The sequence below is a fragment of the Rhinolophus ferrumequinum genome, chromosome 21, assembly GCF_004115265.2.
Source record: "Rhinolophus ferrumequinum isolate MPI-CBG mRhiFer1 chromosome 21, mRhiFer1_v1.p, whole genome shotgun sequence".
Classification (NCBI taxonomy): Eukaryota; Metazoa; Chordata; class Mammalia; order Chiroptera; family Rhinolophidae; genus Rhinolophus; species Rhinolophus ferrumequinum.
In genome coordinates, this window is record NC_046304.1 from 54,514,894 (window position 1) to 54,538,205 (window position 23,312).

The following is a 23,312-nucleotide window of genomic DNA, read 5'->3' on the forward strand; positions in this document are numbered from 1 at the left end:
AATTCTCCTCAAAACCCCATCCACTCCCTTAAGCACCAGACCCAACAATTCAGGAAAATAAATCTGACTCAACTGATTCACACTAATGTGTGAAGAATGCCGGCCCGGCCCGGGCTCCGCAAAGCACATTCATTTCAAAAAGAAGGCGCCTGTCAATCAAAATGGGTCATAAGCCAGCGGATCTTAAAAACCCAGGCAGTGTAAAGAAGTTTTTCTTTGTGGTTCCCCTGGCAGTGGGAACAGGCCAACTTACATGCTTGGGCCATTTGTGAACTGGTGTTTGCTGAACTAGAGGGTGCTTCTTACCACAGAACTAGGGGAAGGATGGTTACCAAGAACGAACTGAATGACCATCCCTGCGGGGGTACAGACCAACGTCAGTGTTTACTTTATAAAACTGACCAAACAAATTCTGTTTTTATGACTGGGCTCTCCAAGTTTCAAATTATGTTATAAAAGATTTGGTGGCACTTTTTTACAACCACAATCTCTTATTATTATATATTTATGACGTTCACAAAACCTAACATAACATACATAACATTAACACACACGCCCCTTTCAAAAAAGCTTTATGAAAATGGTTCCTTAAAATGACACTCCCATTCATAAGTAACAGAAGCAGTAAATCTCTTTTCTCCCAGATACCACTGCCATCTTTGGTTACTGGAAAGGGGCAAAGGCAGCCCCAAGCTCAGATCCAGAACCCAGACAACTTGGCCTTGGGACGAGAGAGTGGACTAGAGAAGAATGACCAGAAGGCCCCGATTCTAGCAGTTTTGTGAGTGAAGCTGCTATGTTCAGGATTTTTACCACAAACCCAAAAGAGGAATCTATAACTGCACAGGCCCGTTAAGAAAACCTACCGTGTTTCCCCAAAAATAAGACCTAGCCGAACAATCAGCTCTACTGCACCTTTTGGAGCAAAACTTAATATAAGACCTGGTCTTTTATATGTTACATATAACATATATCTTATATGCTATGTAACACCAGGTCTTATAGTAAAATAAGGATGAAAAGCTGCTGAAGGAACAAAACATACTAACAAGTAGTAACGTTTACAAGGTAACTGTCCCTGTTTATACCTGTAGCCACTGCAGTAACGAACTTGGATCCAAAGTGTCCGTCTGGAGACAGCCGACATATGTTGGGGTGCTTATTCTGGAAGTTTCCTGCAGTGATACACTCTTCCGCACTCAGGAAATAGGTGTCCTAAGGAAAGAGAACCAGCCTATCACATTTTCCAGCATCCTGTCAAAACACGATTCTGTTCCTTCTTTAGAAGATACGAAGGAGTAAATTACAACATGTCAGGAACTACGGTGAAAACACCTGTAGTCTCCAGCCGTTGAGACCCTCATGTAAAGCCATGCGTGATTGTAAGGCCAGAAGCACTAGGCAAGCAGCCCCACGTCTGGCCTGCGAAAGCACTGGTGTGGAAAGGTCGGGTGGGCTTTGCTCTACAAGGCAGACACACCAGACCCAGCCTTACTTTATCAGAAATACTATGCTGAAAATCATTTGGTCTCAAAGCCAGAACAAGCTGTGCAGAGCCCCCGAGAGCAAGAGCCAGAGATGGCTGGAACCGTGCTCAGGCTCGGCGAGCGCTCCCACCCAGCTCACCTTATTCCGACTGTATCGGACTGTCCCCTTCCGGGTGTCTTCCGAGACGAGGTCTGTAAATATCCAGCCGACCTGCACAACAAAGGAAATGATCTCAAGTCTCTCCCTGAAACAGATGACAAATGTTTCCTGGCTTCTGCCCAGAGAGCTTAGCAACAGTTCTCAGTGAAGGACCCCAGAGAGCCAGCTCTTTCTTTCTAGGTGAGTTGGTCCCTCAGCTAAGCTACCAGGCCACACCAGGGCTTCCAGGGGCTGCTCAGGGGCAACTGGCCACCCTGTGATGCTGCGGGTTGGAGAGGAGGGCAAATGAGCGGAACTCCCCAACTGGCGGGGAGGGAAGGCCGTGCCCAGGACTGTTCCAGGTGCGAGCCCGTCCGGAGCCGACACGATGAACAGAATGCTGGAGCACAGGGAACGCATGCCACAAAGAGGACGACGGACAAGAGCAAGCACACAAAGGCGACAGATGCCAGGCACGGGGCTTTCTCCGTGAGGAGAAAACAGCCTCCTTAGAGACGGAATGTGCCTCGGGCACCTGGCCCGGCTGCTCCTTTGAGCTCCACTGCAGGGCTAGAGGAAGCACCTGGGGTATAGGACGTGAAGCCCCCGTCGCCAGAATACCCTCACACCAGCCTCCCCGGTGTGCCCTGCTGCAGGGACAGTGCCTGTCTGTGCTCTATGATCCTGGCCCTCCCGTGCCCACGAGCCTCCTAGCTGGCAGGTTTACTAGCGGGGCTGGAATCCAGGTATACACCCTGCTCGTGTCCCTCAGAAAAGTGACCTGGGGCCTGGGACACTCTCCAGTACAACCCTGACACAGACCCTTCAGATCCATCTCCTGCAGACATGACCACACAACTTTGGAGACTTTCATTTTCCTTAAAATGCCCAGATGAACGAAAACCACAGGAGAGCAATGAAGAAAATGAGACTTAAAGGATACATGACCTATGTAAGTAAGCAGTAAACACGGCAGAACCCAAACCAACCCGAGATGGATGGAGGCTAAGGATCCAGTGTTTTGGGGAAAGGCACTGACGTAATCTTAAGATCCTCTATCAATGTCACAAGGACCATGAACTATGCGTTTGTAATACACACAGGTCAAAAACCGTACCGATTTCTCTTGTGAACAAGAGAAACTTACAGATTTTAAACAGAAATATGACCCTAACTCAAGATGCGGACTCCTTGTTCAAAATAAAAGGACACTTTTTTCCTTAAAACTTTTTTCTTATGATGGTATAGTGACTTTGCTCTGTAACATTCTTAGGTTAAGTACATTTCCAGTTTCCCCCGTTCATCTGTAGGGAGTTTATTTTTCACTGTCTAAACTGATTAGGAAGTAAAGAATAAAACTCACATGGCTACCAATAGTGAACTTCTAAGATGTGTTCAAATCCCCAGTTCAACATGTACTTGTAAAAACACATCTCTGAAGTTCCTGGGAACTTTACCAAGGATGTAAAATAAACTAGATCAACAGACTCAAAAAGAGAATTCTTCCCTGTCTTCTAACTGCCAGTAAAACTTGGAAGGCTTACATGTTCAGATGGCTAAACTATAAACAAGAAAATTCAGTGACTGAAGAGGGAACCCCGAAGCTTCAAGCGCAGGGGCAGAAAATGAATACTAAATGGGCCTTGGCCACAGGTGGCAGAGGGACGTGACGGAGAAGCTCAAGGACCTGCCTCGGGGCGGGCAGGGCACACAGCCTGGGTCGAGCTCCCCAAACGGCAGGAAGAACTTGCTCCCGCCGCTTCCTTCCTCCCCCTGTGAAGTGATCCCCAAGAAGTGTGGCTGGCAGAGTTTAAGTGAACAGCCCCTGTGTTGGGATCATTCTTTTTATGCTCAGGGAAATGCTCACATTTTACTTTAAATAGGAGAAACATAAAAGCTAATAGCACCCAATAAATACAAGTGAGGCTTCTTCAAAGCATGCCAGCCTGCCCCCGACCTTGGAGAGCTCAGAGTTCAGCCCCACACGAGGCCCCGCCCACCTGGTGTCCCCAACACAGAGCCTGGGGTCCCCCACGAAGCCTTAGTACCTTCCTCAGGCCAAGTTTGGCAGCGATTTCATCCACCACCTCAGCTTTTGGGTCTTCAAGAAGCTCCAAGCTGTTCTGTGTACCAATCTGTCGGGGAGTCAGAGAGAAACAGAGTCAGAGGACTGGGCTCAGGGAAGCAGCACAGCGGCTCCCCCCGTTCTGGCTCAGATGTCAGAGGAACACTGGTCTCCCTCTACCGAGAGGGAGAGTGATGGCAGTGGAAAAAGCTCAAGGCAATCAGATGCACCCCAGCAGGTCCTCCAGGCTCTTCCCTTCCCAGGCTGCACTGTACTGAGTCAAGACTCAGAAAGAGGCGGCCGGGTGGCTCAGTTGGTGAGAGCGCGCACTCCCTACGACAAGGTTGCTGGTTCGACTCCCACATGGGATGGTGGGCTGCGCCCCCTGCAACTAAAGATTGAAAACGGCGACTGGACTTGGAACTGACCTGCGCCCTCCACAACTAGATTGAAGGACAATGACTTGACTTGGAGCTGATGGGCCCTGGAGAAGCACACTGTTCCCCAATAAAGAAAAAAAATAAACAAAAAAAAAATTAAAAAACAAAGACTCAGAGAACACAGAGATGCAGTCCTCAGGCTGTCCTGTCAGTTCCGTATCAAGTGTGGGTTGTTCAGGACAGCAGGGTCCCTACGCAGTTTTCTAAGGTTCCTTTATTGGGGAAAGAAGTTAGTTTCAAAACTCCCTTGGATAAATAGTTTTACTCCTGATCGGTTTGGCAAAACCGATTAGGCAAAATGAGAGCTGTAGGGAACATCCGTCCCAGAAAACAGCCATGGGAAACGCATGTGCAGCTCCTGCAGGGGCAGCGCTCGGCTTCCTTCACAGGCCAGGTACCGAGTGAGATGTGACAGACACGCCGGCCCTCAGCAAACGGAAAGGCACCTGCAGTTGGGAACCGGCTGCTTGGTGGGCAGCGTGCTCGGCTCGGGGAGGCAAGTGGGCTCAGGCTCTGGTGGGCTCACACGCAGCCTGAATGCCCGCGTGGACAGCACTCGCTGTGATCTCTAATCTGCAGTGAAATCAGGTGGTGGGTCACCGTTAGAAGTACGCTGCCGAGCAGAAGCCCCGGCCCAGAAACAGAATAGTGAAGGTGAGCCCAAACCGCCTTTCCTAACTGCTCTATCCTTATAAATTAGTCAAATTCTGGCAAGACAACGGAAGAACTGGATGTTGCTGGTATACCCGTCTGGAGATCATTAACCTCCAGAGCAGAGGTCAAATCCCCAACTCAGGGCAAAACGGGAGGACCTCATTTCACAACAGGAGGCAGCACGAGCTTCGATTGCTAATGAGCTGGAGATTGTCAGAGGCCCCCAAACTGGGAGCTCTGACCGTGCTGTCAGTAGTTTGGATGCCAGAGGCTTCTATTCCAACAGATTCCCTAGGAAAAATTGCACGTGCTTCCACAAGGAGCCCACCGACTGCAGCACACTTGTGCGCTCAGGTCAGAGACCTGGGCCCCTCTGGTGGGGTGTCTGCTGCCACCTAGGGTCTCCTTGTAAGTGAACTGTCACAAGGGCCTTCGTGAGCACTCTGTCCACCCACCCACCCACCCCCAGCTCTCAGTAAACACGGGAAACGTCAGAGGGGTAAGACTACACTCAAGATCTGTAAACACTGCCAGGGAGGACATGGCACCGACGCCAGAGCCACAGATCTGCATGCCAGCCAGAGGCCAGGAGCCTACAGTTTCAGACCCCAATTTACTTAAAAAGGAGGCCGGTCACAGCACGCTCTCCAGAACACAGGCAGGTGACAAAGGTGTGTATGGTACAGTACAGACCCAAACATACAGAGCACAGGAAAGTACGGGTATCTGTATCTACTTATACCTTATTTGTAGATCTGACTTTAGAAATGTGCAATTTTTTTTTTCTATTTCAACATTTTTTATGAACAATTTCAAACGTACAGCAGGCTAAGGAACTTGACGCTGAACAGCCGCATAGGCCACACCTGGGCCAGCATCGGCACCTCCACGCGCCCCATCCTCTAGTCCCTGCAGCCCGACTTCTGTTCCATCTCACAGGAAACTGCAGACACGCGTGCACCCCGTCCCTCATGACAGCAAGGACCTCATCAACTAGAATTCAACGTCTTCACAGCATAAAAACCAAGCCCTAAGTACTGAAGATATTATAAACCAAACGAGCATCAATGCATAACTAGCTGGTGCTTAATCATACAGAGAGGACCTCCCAAGTGACTTTAAAACACAGTAACAGACTGCTGGTCCCTCATGGGCGAGACCCTAAGGACTCTCCCCTCCCACCCAAAAACTCTTCAACTGTTGTCAGTCCTTACAGGCGATAATTTTGGTGCTGTTATTCTGACCCAGTTGTGTGGTACAGGATAAAGAACGGAGTAATTCTGTGATGCTCTAATTCCAGCATTCCTGCGAGAACAGCAGGCGTAGGCAGACGAGATACAGGACTGTGAGAAGAGAGGGAGCAATTGTGTGACACTTTGGGGGCAACTGACAAAAGTGGAATACGGACGGCAGGTTTGATAAAAACACCAATGTGCAATTTACTTAAGTCGATAAATGGTATGTAAGAGAATACCTATTTTGGGGAAATACCCACTGAAATATTTGGCGGCCATGATCTTATTCTCCAATAATTCAGAAAACAAGTATTGCGTGCGCATGTACGCAGAGACAGACAGACCCAGACAGACCGGGCCAGTGCTAAAGCAGAAGCACGCGGCCTGCAAGGCTTCCAACCCAGCAACGCGGACAGCCCCTTGAGCGCAGGCCCTACCTGAGGAGGCTCGTAAATGGCCGCCACTTCAGCCCTGATGCCCAGCGGGATGTCTTTGTGCTCAGTGTACCGTCCATACAAGTATCCGAAGTGCTGGTTCCCTGTCTTCCTCCAGAAATCAAGGAAACGATCAGCAACTGTGTGATTCTCAAACATGATATTGTCCACGTGTCTGTACTTCTGTAGAGTTAACAACAATGCACTAAATAAAAATACTCATCAAAAACTTTTTTTCTAGTACAAACCGTTCATAAATAGCCTTTACCTAGCTCTTAAAACACACACACGCACGTGCACATTTTAAGACCATGTGCTGCCCTTAAAAACACTTCAGCTTCTAGTGGGTAGGTGGGATGGGGTAGGGTTCCTCAAGAAATTCAAATTAATCTTTTTGGGATTGCATCTAAAATAGAGGTTTTCAAAATCTCTAGGGGAAAGAATAGTTTTCAAAAAGAGCGAGAAAACAACAAAGAGTGTGGAGTGAGGGAGAGAAAGAAAAGGAAGAAAGGGCTCCGAACAGTCAAGGACCCGCATGTGGGCAGGCAGGGCAGGGGCAGGGGAGGTGGCCACTCTCCACTCTCAGAGGGCAGGACCCAGGGCGGGAAAGGCACTATAACCACATGCAGTTTTCCCTGGTTCTCCGCCTCCTCCTTCAGTCCAGCTCAGCTCTCTTCTTAAACTGGCTTGGCCAGGTGCCCTGAACTGGTCCCAGCACAGGTCTGTTACCAGCTTCCAGGGCCACGGTTTCTCAAAAGGTAAAGTCACAACCACTGAGCATTTTAAACAGTCACCAGGAAAATTCTGCCTCTACACAAGCCGACAGAAGAGCGAACCGAAGCCCCACCAACGCTTGTCAGGCAAGCAGCAAATCTTATAAATAATGCCTGCGGTGTATGAGTCCCACAAGGGTCACCAGTCACAAAGGAGTGAGTGTGTGCCATGTGTACCACCCTCTGCTAGGACAGCTGCTCTCCAAGGAGACGCTCCTTTCTCAGCCGTGAAGGTAAACCTGCCCGCCGCAGCCTGGACGGGCGCAGTGAGTAGCTCACCTGTCTGTTCAGGGTGATGGCGCTTGGCTGGCACTTCGTACAGATGCCATTGGGCCATGGAAGGTGCCCCTCGCACCCTGACTTAATCTTGCAACTGATGTTCTCCAGGGCAACAAACTTCCCCCTGGGTAAGAAGAGGCAACTTAATTAAACCTTATGGTGGAGAGAAGCTGAGCAGGAGACTGGAAATGACGTCCCGATGTCCTACACCTTTGAGCAGAGCTCTAAGCAGCTACGCATGAGGTGGCAGCAGCAGGGGGATGTGCTGGAACTCTCCAGTGGAGCGCAGCTTCGGTCCTGTACAGCGAGGCAGAACTACTCTCCTAGGAAAACGATTTTCATTTCCACTGTGTGTCACTCACATCCATAAAGATTTTCAAGAACGCTGTTGCACATCTACTGACCTAACCCGTATCACTGAGGAGAAACAAGTTCTATTTAAGTTTCATTAATTATGAGTCTCATTCTTAGGTTGTTTGTAAAAAACTCTTCTTCGTAGGAAAAACCTGATTCAGAAATGCAACAACGATAGCTTCACTCTATTGGCCAAAATAAAAATTCTGGTCAGGAGACTGCAGTTATGAGGAAGTCCTGGGCCCCGCCCTGAACTTGGGGTGAAGATGCACAACTGACTCCACCCTCTGCCCGTTTTCCCATTCACAAAATGGTCCCCAAAATTCAGTCTCATCTTCACAGCCACCGGCACGCTGGTCTGATGGCACGTGAAAGCAATGACTGCCACCACGTCCGCATGTTAATGACAGCTGCCAATGTGTCCCCATGGGAGACAATGGTCCTTGACTGAGAGGGATGAAAGGCTGCAGGATTTCAGCACAAAAGATCTCTGCGCATTCCCTTGTCCAGAAAGTTCCATAGCTTACCCAATGACAGGCAGCAATGGGTTTCTGGTGGGACTTTTTTCTCCTGGTCTAACTTGTTTAAAAAGTCATTTTAGGATGTCAGTGGGTTGTCAGAGAAAAACTACAATCAGGCAAACGTGACATTCTTCACAGAATGTTGCTGACTCCGGTTCAGTCAGCGTCTCCGGTGGCTGCACTGACAGCAGTTATAAAATCACAGTACGCAGCCCGTTACTTTCTGGTGAGGTGAGCACACAGGCAACAGAAGGGGTCCCACAGGCTAGTGTCTGACGTGGTTTTAAATCAAAACACTCTTTGTGTGCCCCTCTCTGGCCGCCGTCACGGCCCCACTCAAGGAAAGTCCGCCACCCCGCCCCCGCTGCCCGCCCTGCCTCCCCAGAGCGCCTGCCAAGCTGAGCCTGCAGACAGAAACTCCAGAGGCACCACGAGACCACCAGGCAAAGGGCTGACGAGGGCTGTCCAACGCGTGGTTCAGTTTGTCCAAAGAGCAGAGGAAAAGCTGCGACTCCACAGACACAACTGGCCACCATCACACCTTCTCTCACCCACTTTCACACACAACTAAGTCGCCAGGAGGGTCAGTGAGGTCCCCCAGGGGCCTCCACAGTGGCCATCAGCAGCCTGGCAGCTGCCCAGCACTACGGGCACTGGTGGATTACAGCAGGGCAGCTTTCCTACCATGAGGACAAAGTCATGAGTTCCAATGCTTCGTGCCTAGGCCCTGACCTTTGTGTGTCTCATTCATACGCCATTGGCTTTCGGGAACACTGGTCAGATACACAAAGCAAATTGGATGGCGAAGCCACAGGGGTGCGTGCGGCCTGGCCGTGTTCAGGGTTCTTACTTGTCGGCCCCTCCAGTCAGCTTTCGGATATAGGCGTGGAAAGACATGTGCTTCACGGGCGGTTCGAGATGGTTTAGGTAATCCTCATCGAATGGCTGCCAAAACACAGTCAGTAGGTCATGTACCTGCCGGGGTCACAGGGGACACAGAAGCGGACACGGGGACAGAGCCAGACCCCCCTGAGGGCGCCGAGGGAGGACGGGGCTTGGGTCTCTCCTGTTCTACGTCAGAACCACTTTTTCTTTGTGTACCAAGTATCCTTGCAAGATGAAATAAATCTCTATTAAACATAAAATGCGCTAAGTCAAGTAAATATCAGGACAATTTTGCAAAAAAAACCCCAAAAGTCCCCAGATGAAGCAAGAGGAGCCTCACAGAGGAAATCGGGGGTGGGGGGGCCTTGCCGCCGTGAAACCAGCACGATTACGCTGGCTCTCAGTCTCACCAGGACTCACCAACGGAGGAGACGTGAGATTCTGGGCAACATAAATCAAAACAGTGACGAGCACGGAAACCACCAAGCCAGCTTGTGTCAAGCTTTCAAAGGATTGACCAGGGAGCCCACTGCAAACGCGGCCCCTCCGTCAGAGCAGGAGAAATGCTTCAGCCACCCCAGCCCACCGAAAGGTCACACCCATAAATAAGGCTGTGCAGCCAGCAGGCACCAGTGGGACTACGAGGCCCAGGGCAACAATTAACAGGGAGTTCTCCCAACCACCACGGCCAAGGGCAGGGGCTTCCGGTGTTTCCACGGCTCAGGGCAGCAGCTGTCACGGCCGCCAGAACTCGCTCCCCATACTCACCTCTAGAGGAACACAGTGCACACACTTCCCCAAAGGACCGTGCCGGCATCTGAGAAGAGGACAGGACAAAAGAAAGAGAGCAGTTACAGTTAGCGCTCCGGCCTTTCCGCGCTGCCTCCCGCCGCGTCTGCCGTTTCCACGTACATCACCCGCCGTAAAGTGCTTCCCTCCCCAGGCGAGTTACCTCACAGGTACACGGGGAATGCTTTCACAGTGTGATTTTGCTCTGCAATTGGAAAAGCTCAGCAGGACTTCACACTTGTGATTTCGTGGATACTAACTGCTTAAAATGACACTAACTAAAAACAAAGTCAATGGATTTTAAGTCAATTTAAATGAAAATGTTAAGCAAACGTTAAGAAAGGTGGTCCAGGGATATGTCAAAAACCCTGAGAGTGGTACGTAAATAACTCAAGTTTAGAAAACAGCCACTTCCGACACACTTTGGAAATGAACATATACAGGGTGCTTGGCTCTGGGGGCGGGTTTCCGTCCTTCAGTCACAGAAACCTTGGAAGCTCCACACATGACACGACACTGAAGACGTGCTCAGGGGATGAGGCCGGTGAGCGGTTGGTGGAAAAGCCACGTGGCGGTCCCTCTGGGCTCAATCAGATCTCTTTCTAAATGGGGGCAGACTCTCAGATGCACGTGAGTTCTACATTTCTGAATAGAGACGGCCCGTCTCTCTGGATAGGCAGCCTCTCGTGGCTCAGATGACAGGTCAGCATGCACGCACACACCACACGCACACAAGCGCCCTCTGAAAGATTCCTCATGAAGCTTCAGAGACACAGACGGAGGGGCGGGGCTGGAAGAAAAGGCAAATGGAAGCAGCATGCAGGCTAGTGGCTCCATGCCAACAGCAGCTGAGCGCCACTTGCTCCTTTAATGCAAGACAGACAAGCTGCCGATACAGCACCTGGAGGCCCCACACCTCAGTGTCAGCACCCGTCACGCTTACGGAGCGATGCAGTTACAAAGACTCCACCGCAGACCAGCAACCTTCGCTCAGACAACTTCACACCCCCCACTGTAAACTCAGATGCTCCTAACTGGTTTCCATAAAAAGAACTGCAAAACCTAAGCAGCGCACACGTGCACCAGCACGCATACGACCCCGGTGAGAAGTGACTATTCGAGGGCACATCTTCAGCAAATGACACGGGCATTTATCCGGTTCCGGGTGACAGTGTGCCTCTCCATGTGCCATGTCCTCATAACTTTGCACTGTGGCCTTGTGCTTATTCAAGGGCACCAGCTTTAGCAAACGACACGTGCAGAATGGAAAGGGCGTGCGTGCACGCTGCGCCGGAACCGCTCCGCTACCACTGAACGAGGTTCCAGGAACGAGGACCTTGCTCTGGCAGGAACCCAAGTGTCAGCCCGCCACTGCTCCCTCCTCTTGCCCATCCCACTTTCTAAAGTCCCTTCTGCCATGTGGCCGTCAAGTATCTCCAGGGTACATCATGGCAGGGACTCAGTTTACGGACCCCGCCTTCTTTCAAATCTTAGTTCCAAACGCTTGAAAACTTTAAAAGTCCATGTGGGATACACTGAAATCCAAACAATGAGAAAAAGCGACAAACTAACCTGGAGCGAAAGTTCATGTGCACAGATGGTCAAACGCAAACCTACGTTTTTTCATCAGCTACTTTGTACAACAGGTCGTGTACACACTCCCTCTCCTGAGCCTGAAGGCACCTCAGCAGCCCCAGGCCCCGGGCACTTACAGCTGCGGGTCGCGGCTCCGGTAAATCTTGCCGTCCTGCCTGCTGAGGTACTGGTCAATCTCATCTTCCACCACACTGGGGGCGCCCAGGGCCTTTATCCCGGGCGGGGCGGACGTCTCCATCTCAGATGAGGGTCCGGCAAGGCTCGAGGGGAACAGGAACAAGAGGTCGCCATGCCTGTTCAAAGGACACACGCAAGTCACGCCCCGCCTGCCTTTCTTCTACGACCTACACATGCAAGATCGACTTGCATGTGAGAATCTCTGATATCTGTGAAAAGCAAACGCCACCCATCCTGAGAGCCTAAGGAACGAGGTGTCCACTGTTAGGAGACCTGAATTCTCTCCACATCTCCCCCATGCTTCTCAGCATTATAAGGTCAGCAGCAGGTGCTCTGGAACTGTCATTTAATTTCTTTCACAACTGTACTTTAGCATTTTTGATACACATCCATATACCTAGTATCTGGTTTCACACAAATGACACACAGTTGACCTTTCAGTACCATGGGGGTTAGGGGTGCCAACCCCTGTGCAGCCGGAAATCTGCATATAACTTCTGACTCCCCAAAAGCTCAACTACAGTCATCCCTCGGTATCTGAAGGAAACTGGTTCCAGGACCCCCCCCACGGATACCGAAACCCAAGGATGCTCAAGTCCCTTATGTGAAGTGGCACAGACAGTGCAGTCGGCCCGGCGCATCCGTAGACTCCAGCCGCGGATGGGAAATACTGTTTTCGATCCACAGTTGATTGAATCCAACTGTATATTTATTGAAAAATATCCATGCGTAAGTGGAGCCACGCGGTTCAGGCCCCCTGTACAATCACAGCATACAGACTGGGTCTCTAGGCAGCTTCTCTCTCCCTCTCCATCTTCACTTGGCTCCCACTTTCCTTTGCTCGTTCCCTAGCCAGCCCTCTGTTCAGCTCCCCCACTTTGCTTTCTCTACGTTCACACACACACATCCACGTATGTACAGATATGTACACCACTGCCTGAAAAAATGAGATTATCAAAGACACACTTTTTGCACTTGCTTTTCCCATGCAACAATTCCTCATGAAATCCCTCCAAATACAGTCCGTGTCTAATCATCACTTTTAATGGCCACACAAGGTCCCCAGTGAAGCCGCCTCATGACATGCTCTGCCACTCCCACAGCGACAGGCACATGTGCCTCTGCGGCTTCCTGCCACCAGGAATAGCACTTAAATGCCCAAAGACAGGCAGTCACATGGCTTTCCTTCTGCAGGGTAGTGGCCCTGCTGGACAAAGGGTTTCTGTTTGTTTTTAAAGCCGCTGATGTATGGTTTTCACAAAAGCTGCCACAATTCACATTTCAAATGGCAGTATTTGGTTTTCCATCAACGTTCGGTGTAAACTGCAGGCCTCCCTTGATCAGACTCCCATTGCTGGCATGTTGCGGACCTGATTCCCTCCGCCACACTGCTACCCCTGAGGTGAACCAACATCTGCTACGCTGGGCAGCTTACAGCAGCACTGTGAGTCTCTGCGTGGCCAGAGATGGTTTGTAACACTAAAAATCAACACCAGTCTTGGAGGAAAAGCTACAGCCCCATTTGGAAAAAATTTAACTGTTGTCAACAAGATACACACACAGAAAAAAGAGAATGAATGGAAGAGCACCCTGCCACAGCACTACACCCACAAGCCAGAGAAGCACAAGGTACAACGCTAAGGACACGGCACAGAGGCTGACCTCAGCTCTGCAGTACATCGTGCTCTTTCTCCTCACTTAGCGGCAATGAAATTGCCAATTGTAATTGGAGACTTCCATTTCTAACAGCAGATTAGATATTCCTAACCACTGTCCAGCTATGAAATACTGGGCTCAGCTGCTACGTCACTTTTAACAAGTATACTCTAAGATGCAATGCTAAGCTCTAAAGAAAATGAGGAGTCCCAAAGGGTGCAAGCAACCGAGAGTAGCTCAACCAAGAGCAGCCAGGAACACAGCTCAGAGCTGCCCCTGGCATGCCCACTATAGGAACCCCGTGCTTGGTTCACACACTTGTTCTCTGGGCAGCGAAGATGAGGCTTGAGCCTGCCTGCCCAAAGTGGGCTGCTTGGCCTGAAACTTTCACGAAGCCGGTGTCTGAGGATGTCTCAGCAATGGGGAAAAGTCCACCGACTCAAAGCCAGCATCAAGGAGGAACCCCATCAGCCTCCAGCCACTACACAGGAGGAAGGCAGACCCTGAGTCTGCTGTGCCGCCCGCCGCCGGGGCGGCCAGCGTGGAATCGGGATGTCACTGGGTCAGGGAAGACCAAAGATGGAAGCAAGGTCGGAGCACTGGGCCCACAGCACCCCCTAGTGCCAACAGAAGCCAACACAAGCCCTCAGTAGAACACCCACTAACCAGGGGCCCTTCAGGACTCCCCAAGAGCAAGCCTGGTCTAGTACAAGCTCTCAAGAAAAGGTCACCAAATGTACAAGAGAAACAAGCCACCATGAGTACAGGTGGGCAGGGACAACGGGAACAAGATTTAGACAGCCAAGGACTTCAGATTTGGAATTACATGGTACAGGATATACACGTATACAGTAAGTTTATAGCAAATGAAAATGGAGTGGGAAAAGTGCGAGCAACAAGAGGCCCTCCCAGGTGACCGGTGTGGCTGTGACAAGCGGGACAGCAAGGGCCGGGTTCAGTGGCTGTTCCCAAGTGCCCCCACACGGACAGTTCAGCCACACGTTAAGCCCAGCCACAGAGCAATGCAACAGCAATCCTCATGAACCCTGAATACATGCAGGGAGACAGACTGCCGACATTGCGAGGCCCAAAAGGGGAGCATCGTGTGTGTGCCAGCTGAGGCAGAGCCCCCAGAGAACCCAGGGTCTTCGCTGGGAGCCCGGGGGCCAGTGTGAAGCAGAGTGAGCAGCAGGAAGGAGCCTGGAGCAACGTGACCGGACACGGCTGCGGGGCACTGCAGTAAGGTCTCTGCACTCTAGGTGCCCCCCAACACCGTGAGCAACTCTAAGGCACTCCAGGGGGCCCTGCCAGAAGAAATGTGGCATGGGCAGTGGGCCACTGTCCTGCTGGCCCTCTGACCACCCCCCACGCAGGCCCCGAGCTGGAACTCCGCACAGAGCTCGGGCAACGCCTCTCTCTCCAGAGCAGCATCTGAGACTCCAGCTGCACACGCGGCCTGGGGCCGTCACTTTCTCCTCAGGGACTCACATCTCAGAATTCGGCAAGTCAATCAGACTGGCTCAACAGGGACTGCAGACCTGGTGTGACTGCTCAACACCTGGCAAGAAGAACACCTGCATTTCGGTCAGTAAAGTGGGCCGTAATTAGAGGTGTGAGGAGGAGACAGGCGTGAAGAACGGAGCAACCTTGGTGCATAACTGGTGTCGCCGTTTCCCCCCGTCCCGTCCCCTCCCCTCCCCAGTGGGCACTTACTTGATTTTGAGCAGGTTGAGGGACTTGGTGGACGATGCTGTTATCTCTCCAGTCTTGTTTCTATTGATGTAAACTGAGAAGCCGTTGTTCTGGAAGCCAAACTCCTTTGCGACCTGAAACAAGCCCCAAACAGCAGTGATTTAGTAAAATGTTTACATGTCAATACTCTGACCACATACACATCAGACGTGACTAGAACACTCACTCAATTTAGAAACTGCTCATTTACCAAATATCCCATTATTTCCTGTCTTGTGAGGAAATTGGTACTGCTTAGGCAGATGACAAGTAAAATGAGAAAAATGTCCAAAAAGAAGCAGAGCTTTGTATAAATAAGACTGTGTGACACATCTAAGAGTTTGAAGCATGCAAGAGTCATGCCCATATATGGAAAGTCTCATTTGTACTTTTGAAATCCATTCTAAAAACCCAATTCCGATTTTGAAACCTAACAGAAGAAGACTGCAGCCATCAAAAGATGCGCGTAGTTGCAGGGTCAGTTACTGGTTCGATCCCCACATGGGCCGCTGTGAGCTGCGCGCTCCTTAAAAAAAAACAAAAATGATGCCTGTAAGTCAGGAGTGAGTAGGCGCCATGCCAGGCACTGGGCCAGGCAGCGGGCACACTCCTTCACCCACTCCACACATGGAAGCAGCCCTGCGTGCTGACTCCTCGCGCGTGCTCGGAACAACTGGGAATAAAAACAGACCAGGGTCCTGCTGTTGAGGATCTTCCTGTCAAACGGGGAACAAAGTCAACAAAGACGAAAAGAAAACCCCACGGCAGGAAAGGAAGAGAGGTGCACGGAGCGGCCCTCCAGGCGGGAGAACAGAGAAGGCCGCTCTGGGGAGCCATGTGAGCAGAAGCCTGAGGTGAGTGAGCCCGCCCGCCAGCAGAGCTGGGAAATGACACAGGCGGGAGGAGCAGGCACAGCCTGGAGGCGGCAAGGGCTTGCGGAGACAGAGGCCAGTGAGGCGAGCCCAGCAGGCAGGCAGGAAGCAGGACAAGACGAGGCTGGCGAGGTGGACAGGACCACATGGGCAGTGGGGAGTCTGCATTCCAGCCCGGGAGCCATGGGAAGCCCCAGGGGCTGACGGCAGGGGCCCCGGAGCCACCACCCCATTTCTCATCACCACCCTGCTGCAGGTGGGACGACGAGGCAAGAGGGCCAGTGGTTTAGCCCCACCCCGGGGACACGGGGGCTCGGACGTGGCCAGGACAGTGCAGCAGAGGGAGGAGCACACCTTGCAACTATTATAATCAACAGCTTTTGCTAATGGGCAGAACGGAGCGAGGAAAGGAAAGAACATCAGAGTGGTCTTCCGACTTCTGGCTTGAGCACTAGGTGGGCACCTGTTCTCAAGTGACATCTGTAAGGCAACCATGAGAGACTGAAGGAAGGAGAATGAAGTAAAATCAGGCCTTCCATTGGATTCTGAGATTCGAGGTGATTCCCAAACACCCCAGGGAAGGTGTCGGGCAGGCCACAAGTATTTGAGTCTGGGGCCAGGAGAGGGGCCAGAGCTAAAGCTGGACGTTTTGGGGTCAGCAGAGGAGAGTTAAACAAATGAAGAGAGAGGGATTCTTGGCAGACAAACAGAAATGATAAAAAAACAATCAAATGGAAATTCTACAAGTGAAAAATACAATAACTGAAACAGAAAACTCACTGGGTGGGGCTTATCAGCAGAAGGGAGCTGACAGAAGAAAGGGTCCATTAACCCAAAGGTAGAGTAATAGAAACTACACAGTCTGAAGACAGAGATTTGGAAGAAAAATGAGCAGAGCCCTTGGCACCCCTGGGACAATGTCAAATGATCCTAGAGAAGAGAATAAGGGCAAGACTGAAAAATATTCGAAGAAAGAATGGCCGAAAACCTCAAATTTGATGAAAAACATAGTCACAAACCCGGAAGTTCAGGAAAAGTGGCCCCGGCACATCGTGGTCGCACAGCTGAGCCACACGTGATGGGGACCAGAAGACAATGGAATGACATTTTTAAAGTGCAACAAGACGTGGACATTGGCAGCTGAATCAAAAAATGGTTCAGATGGTGGCTCAGGCGGTTGGAGCTCCGTGCTCCTAACTCCGAAGGCTGCCAGTTCGATTCCCACATGGGCCAGTGGGCTCTCAACCACAAGGTTGCCGGTTCAATTCCTCGAGTCCCACAAGGGATGGTGGGCAGCGCCGCCTGCAACCAGGATTGAACACGGCACCTTGAGCTGAGCTGCCGCTGAGCTCCCGGATGGCTCAGTTGGTGGGAGCGCGTCCTCTCAACCACAAAGTTGCTGGTGCGACTCCTGCCAGGGATGGTGGGCAGCGCCCCCTGCAACTAGCAATGACAACTGGACCTGGAGCTGAGCTGCGCCCTCCACAACTAAGACTGAAAGAACAACAACTTGAAGCTGAACAGCACCCTCCACAACTAAGATTGAAAGGACAACAACTTGACTTGGAAAAAAGTCCTGGAAGTGCACACTGTTCCCCAATAAAGTCCTGTAACAAAAAAAAAAAAAGAAAGAAAAGAAAAAAAGAAAAAAAGAAGGACTAGTACTTAAAAAAAAAAAAAAGGTTCAGAAAGGCTGGACTCAGTGATGTTGTGGGGAGATCCTACCCAATGAATTTCACTTAGATGTTCCTTCTTATGAATGCGTGAGAGTCATGTGTGATTAAAATAAATTATTTCCAAATCCATCTAAAAAAGTTTACGAAAGTATACAATTCTAAATGACAAGGGAAAGCAGGTATGATGACATTTTTTCCTGTCTTGGTGGTACATGAATGTTTCTCCTTAAATTCAATAATGGCTTACATTTGATGCAGTATAGCAATACTCCAGTACGATCCCCTTCCGGTACACACGTGTGCACATACGTATGTAGGGGTGTGCGTGTAAGCAAGCACAGTGCACACATAAGACAAACCGTGTTAGTGGCCATTTCTGCGTGGTAGATTTTAAAGTGATTCTGACTTGCATCCTTATACTTTTCTGTACTGTTTGAGCCTTTTATAATTACTCCGTACTATTGTCATAATCAGAGGAAAAGATTTCCATTTTTGGGGAACCACATTCCAGAGTAATAAACGTGTCTGTTTTTGAGTCGTCCTGAGAAGGCTGCTCCTAAGCAGTGGCTTCAGCGATCGAGCTGTCAAAACAAACTACGCCTCCCTGAGCTCAATCACTTCCGATGGCCAGCAGTTGTGTCTGCATTTCCCTAAGGAAGGTGGCAATGAGCTACGCAGAGGGAGATCCCAGGACCTCACGGATACTGCCGAAGCAAAGAAGTCAGAGCTCGATGCTGGGTTTTTAGGTTCCTCTGCAATCTGAATTTAACCTGTCTGACAACTCTACACTTGATACCAAGCACAAAAGCGTCAAGTTAAAAACAAAATCATACCTCTACAAGGTTACTGCAGGTTTAAGAAATTCCCCATCACAAAGCCTCAGAAAAGTAAAGAACAACTGTATGCCGTCCTCTTATGCCTGGTGTTTATCCTCACAATTGTCTAGGCGATAGCTCCTTAATGCTTAATCTTTGTCTCAGATAACCTCTCTCAAGAATTCTAGCATTTTCTGTATTCTAGTACCATCCCTAGGAGCAAGCTGACAATGGTCAGCTGCTACGAAGAGCAAAGAGTAGGATGTTAAAAATTTCTTGAAGACTCGGAGATTTTCCTCTGTTACCTATTGCACCTAATCCTTTTTCCTTTTATTCTTATAAATATGGCCCCATACGCAGTGCTGTTGAAACCATGACAGCAATCACCTTTTAGAAACCAAGTTTCCCAAATACGTGTAGCTTCACTAACAGTTCACAGACCCACTGTACTCCTCAGCAAATCTCTCACTCCCTCGGTCTGCAGTTTCTACCTTTGTGAAAATAACATCAGACATCTAAATGACATCTAAGATTCCCTCTGGCTCTAACAATTTTTTCGCTTATGTAAAATAAAAAACAGTATTTTTTTATCATTAAAAGGTAACACCTGCTGACAACAAATTCAAATAATATAATGTATAAAATAAAGGTTAAAGGTTAGTAAACTTTTTTATAAAGGGCTAGACAGTAAATATTTTGGCTTTGCAGGCCACACTCTGCAACAACTACTAGTCTCTGCCGTTGGAGCTCAAAAGCAGCCAGACGACAGATACATAAACCAATGGGTGTGGCTGTGTCCCAGTAAAACCTTCATAAAACAGATGGCCAGCCCATGAACCAGTTTCATGCTGTCTGATGTGAAATATAGAGCAACAGCACTCTCCTCACTGCAGGCCTGCCCTCCTGGGGCTGCCCCTTTAAGTCTGGCTGTGCTCTTCCTCATCACACTCTATGTTCACACAACAGACTTACATGGCTTTGATTTCATAGCACAAAGTGGGATAATTCCATATATGTTTTTAACAATTCCCCTTCGATAGACGACTCAATTTTCACTCTCATAAATAAGACTCCTGTGAAATGCCATTACATTTACATCGGCCCTTGGTCCCTGCAATTGTTCGCTGTGGTCAGCTGTGACACAATCTGATCTTGTATCAAACCAAGCAGTCGTGATACACAAAAGCAATGCAAGAGACTGAACCTGGGAGTGGGCAAGTGGGCAGAACCAGGAAATAAGGGAAAGAGAAAAGACAAGGGGGGGGGGGGGGGGGGACGACGACGATGAAGATCTGAAAGGTAAATAAAGCCACAGGTACCTTTTTCAAAAATGCTGCAGCTGTCTCTCTCTTTGTTGCTGTGATCCTCTTCACCCCATCTGGGGACTGGACACGAATTATCTGTTGTCAAGGAAACAGGATGGTCACCACACAGACCAGAAGGGCCTGCTTCCATTACAAACATCTGCAGGCTTTCAGCACCTGGGGCCCTGAAACCTACAAGCTAAGCCCCACCCTTCCCCTTGTAATGCCCAAACCAAGGTTTCTAGAAGATGAAGCAGAGGTACGAGTTGGAAAGACATACGAAGAGTTCTGCCCTGATTCTCAACTCTGTTGTTTCACTCAAGAAAACAACTTCAATTTTTAACCATTATTTATAAAGAGTATACCTGAAACACTAACATTTTTCTCTTCAGATTTACAAAAAAAAAAAAAAAAAAAAAAAAAAAGGCAGGAAAAACCCCACCATGAATCATGAATGACTGGGTTCTTTTAAAAAAGATCTCACTTTGTTCCGTCCTGTACACAAACATCAGACTGACTTAGAAGAACCAGAGGAAATCTACTTTGTTATTTACTTTTAATAAAAAGATTAAAAGAAAGAAAGGTGTTTACCACCGTAGTAAAACTTAGCAGGATTTTAAGAACATATTTTCATGGCAAGCCTTAAATGCTGGCAGCCTGAAAGACCACTGGACAAAGACCATCACTTTCCAGGGCTTGACTTTATGCTGACCAAAGCCCTTCTGAAGGTGAGTTACTACGCCTAGCCAACTGTACAAGGGGCAGGAGACGGCATGCCCTGCCGCCAACAAGACAGATGATGCTCCAACCACCTGTGGGGTGGGAGGAAAGACAGACAGAAATATGCCAGAAAGTTCTCATGTGGTAGTTTCTCCTCTCAGCAATTACTGCGCCATGTACTATATTTAAAACAACACTAAGCAGATGAAAAATGTCACAAGCCGCTGTCTTTTTAAAACGATGTTCACTGACACACGAAAAAAGCCACAATGGCTTTCGATCTATCTGTTTTTAATCAAACAAATGAAGAATAAATAGTCTAGATTTCCCTAAATCGTTTGACTGTCTTTCTCACTTTCTAATAGCTTTCACTTGCCTGAAAAGGCTTTGCCCCAATACTGTTCTCCATTTTTAAGATTTTGTTTTTGAATGACCTTTATGAAATCCCAATTGTTAAGAGCATAAAATATTTTCTACCTTTTTACTTCTCAACTACACCTGTTCACTTTCTCTCTCGTCCGTGTACAAATACAGATGCTTTGGACTTTTGGTTTCTAGTACACCCCACTTTGATTCAACACCTAGAAAAACGTTCTCGTAAATTGCAGTATGGTCATTAGGAAACCACTTCCACCTATTTGTTTCTGAAATGTCTCCAACAGACACCTTAAGAAGTGAAGAGCTCTGTTTCTCTTTTGTGACCATTCCTCTGACTGTTCAACTAGGAACAAGAGCACGACCTGCCACTCCTGGAGGAGCTAAAGGTCAGGTTCACACGTTTCAGGAAGAGTGCTACGGCTTAAGAAGTCGTTCTACTTGATCAGCCACAACAGGGTATGGCAGTCCAGGTTTCCCAGAAGAGCCCAGGATGTCACTCCAATAGACGACATAACTTGTACTGACGGAAGTTCTGGCTTGGTCTGACCTAGGCTACAAAATAAACAAGAAGAGACTGACCTGACAACATGGACACACAGCCGCTTGGTAACTTAGGTTTCCCTGTTTATTAGAAAATGAGCCCAGAATACTTCTTGGGGGAGTCGAAGAATTGGTGAGAGAAAGATCAACTTTACCCACAGAAAGTTTTAGGACTGTTCTAAATTCAGAAAAAAAAAAAACTTTCTGAAATCAATTTCAGAAGAAGGATCTGTTTTAATTCCTCACAATCTGAGAAATTCGACAAGAGACCCAGGCTGTCAATGGGAGCTCAGCCTTACTTACACCAGTAGAAAACCGGCCTCGTCGGAACCACTCACTTGTCCACGCTTACTTTAATTGAGTTAAAAGTATTACAGTCAAGAGACAAGTCTGAGAGCAGATTTGAGCGCTAATTCTTAACCGAAGAAGTCACCAATGATTAGCGAACCTTATTTTAAAAGGAGTCAAGTTGCTCTCCGTGCATCTCCAGGTTGGGACACAGGGAGGAGACGCCAGGGCCCCTGAGTAAGGCTCGTTACAGAAAAGCCTCCACTGGCTGCTGCAGCGTCCAGAAACCAGTATCCACGCCATTCTGCACACCTAGCAGCACTGCAGCGGCCCTGGTCCCCCGGCTAAAGCCAGAACATCACTTGCCACCCAACACACTGCTTTGCGGCCCCCGGGGAAAATCCCAAATATTCCTTCGTGGTGACAAAAATGCTCCTGCTGGCTGGTCTGACTCTCTTTCCTGCCACATGTACTTTTGAGGGGAAACTTTCCACAAGCAAACTCACGGCCGGTTTTTCCTGATTTTTACCGACTTTCTTCCTTTAAGGGGTACAAAAGGAGTGTGCCGAGTCCTAACTCCAGGAATAAATGAAGTCAACTTTTGTATTCTTCTTCTACAGACGGGAGGCTGTCAACTTTTCCTTGCCACCCAGGAGCGAGCCGACCAGGCTCCAGTGCTTCCGTCCCCGTTTGGAGGAAGCGCTCCCCTTTCGTGAGTCGTGACGGGGCACTGACGGGGCTGGGTGAGGGGGCAGGACAGAGCCACAGGAGTTGAGCGAAGGACGGAGCCCCCACACAACGGCCGGCAAGCCTGCCCGCCACGGGGAGCGCAGCCCGCTGTGCTCTCACCGGCCCGCCTTCCCCAGCACGGGTGAGGGTCCGGGACGGAAAGGAGCCGAAGGAGTGGGGGTCGGAGAGCCCACTCCGCAGTGAGCCCAGCGCCGAGGGCAGGCGGGCCGCCGGGGCCTCCCACAGGCCGCGACGGCAAATCTGCTGCCTCATCCCGGCGCCCGCTCCCGCCCGACCGCCCCACTCACGATGCTCTCGGCCATGGCGGCCGCTCCCGCCTCCGGGCTCGAGCCCCGGGCCGCCGCCACCTGCCGCCCGGCGGGCCTCACAGCCCCGGCCCCGGCCTCAGCCCCGGCCCCGGCCTCCCGCCGCCGCCGCCACCGCCGCTCCAGCTTCGCCGCCCGGCCGCCACAGCCGCGACGTCCGGTGCCTCACGCAACGCGCTCCCCGGACCGCGCAGCCCGGAAAACAGGTTCCGGCCGCACCAACGGCCGCGCATGCGCAGGGCGGCCCGGCGCGCCCTCCGCTCCTCGCGCGGCCGCGCCCCTTTCCCTCCTCGCTCGTGGCCCTGAGCCACCACCTGGCCACACGGTGAAGAAATCCTTTGAAAGATGGCTTTATTAATAGCACATGCTCGTTATTGGAAACCCAAGAAATACAGGAAAGTCCAAAGAGAAACAGAAATAACCATTGGTGCGTTGTGATTGGGAAAAAT

At 50.0% G+C, this 23,312-nt stretch overlaps 1 protein-coding gene across 2 annotated transcripts in view; it reads right to left on the bottom strand.

The window, feature by feature from the left end:
* The window catches only part of NPLOC4 (NPL4 homolog, ubiquitin recognition factor), a 44,526-nt gene extending 21,490 nt beyond the window's left edge, over window positions 1-23,036 (bottom strand). The window contains exons 1-11 of one of the 2 annotated variants that reach the window (XM_033090203.1): window positions 22,846-23,036; window positions 19,898-19,978; window positions 15,198-15,310; window positions 11,768-11,944; window positions 10,035-10,083; window positions 9,232-9,326; window positions 7,507-7,630; window positions 6,458-6,637; window positions 3,675-3,761; window positions 1,627-1,698; window positions 1,089-1,215 (exon numbers count right to left, since the gene is read on the bottom strand). In XM_033090203.1, coding sequence (XP_032946094.1) covers window positions 1,089-1,215; window positions 1,627-1,698; window positions 3,675-3,761; window positions 6,458-6,637; window positions 7,507-7,630; window positions 9,232-9,326; window positions 10,035-10,083; window positions 11,768-11,944; window positions 15,198-15,310; window positions 19,898-19,978; window positions 22,846-22,860 — 1,120 coding nt within the window. In that variant the 5' untranslated portion in view covers window positions 22,861-23,036. Of the gene's footprint in view, window positions 1-1,088; window positions 1,216-1,626; window positions 1,699-3,674; window positions 3,762-6,457; window positions 6,638-7,506; window positions 7,631-9,231; window positions 9,327-10,034; window positions 10,084-11,767; window positions 11,945-15,197; window positions 15,311-19,897; window positions 19,979-21,268; window positions 21,522-22,845 lie in introns of those variants that run through there. The other variant, XM_033090202.1, reaches the window with a different exon arrangement.
* Window positions 23,037-23,312: the final 276 nt, after the last annotated feature.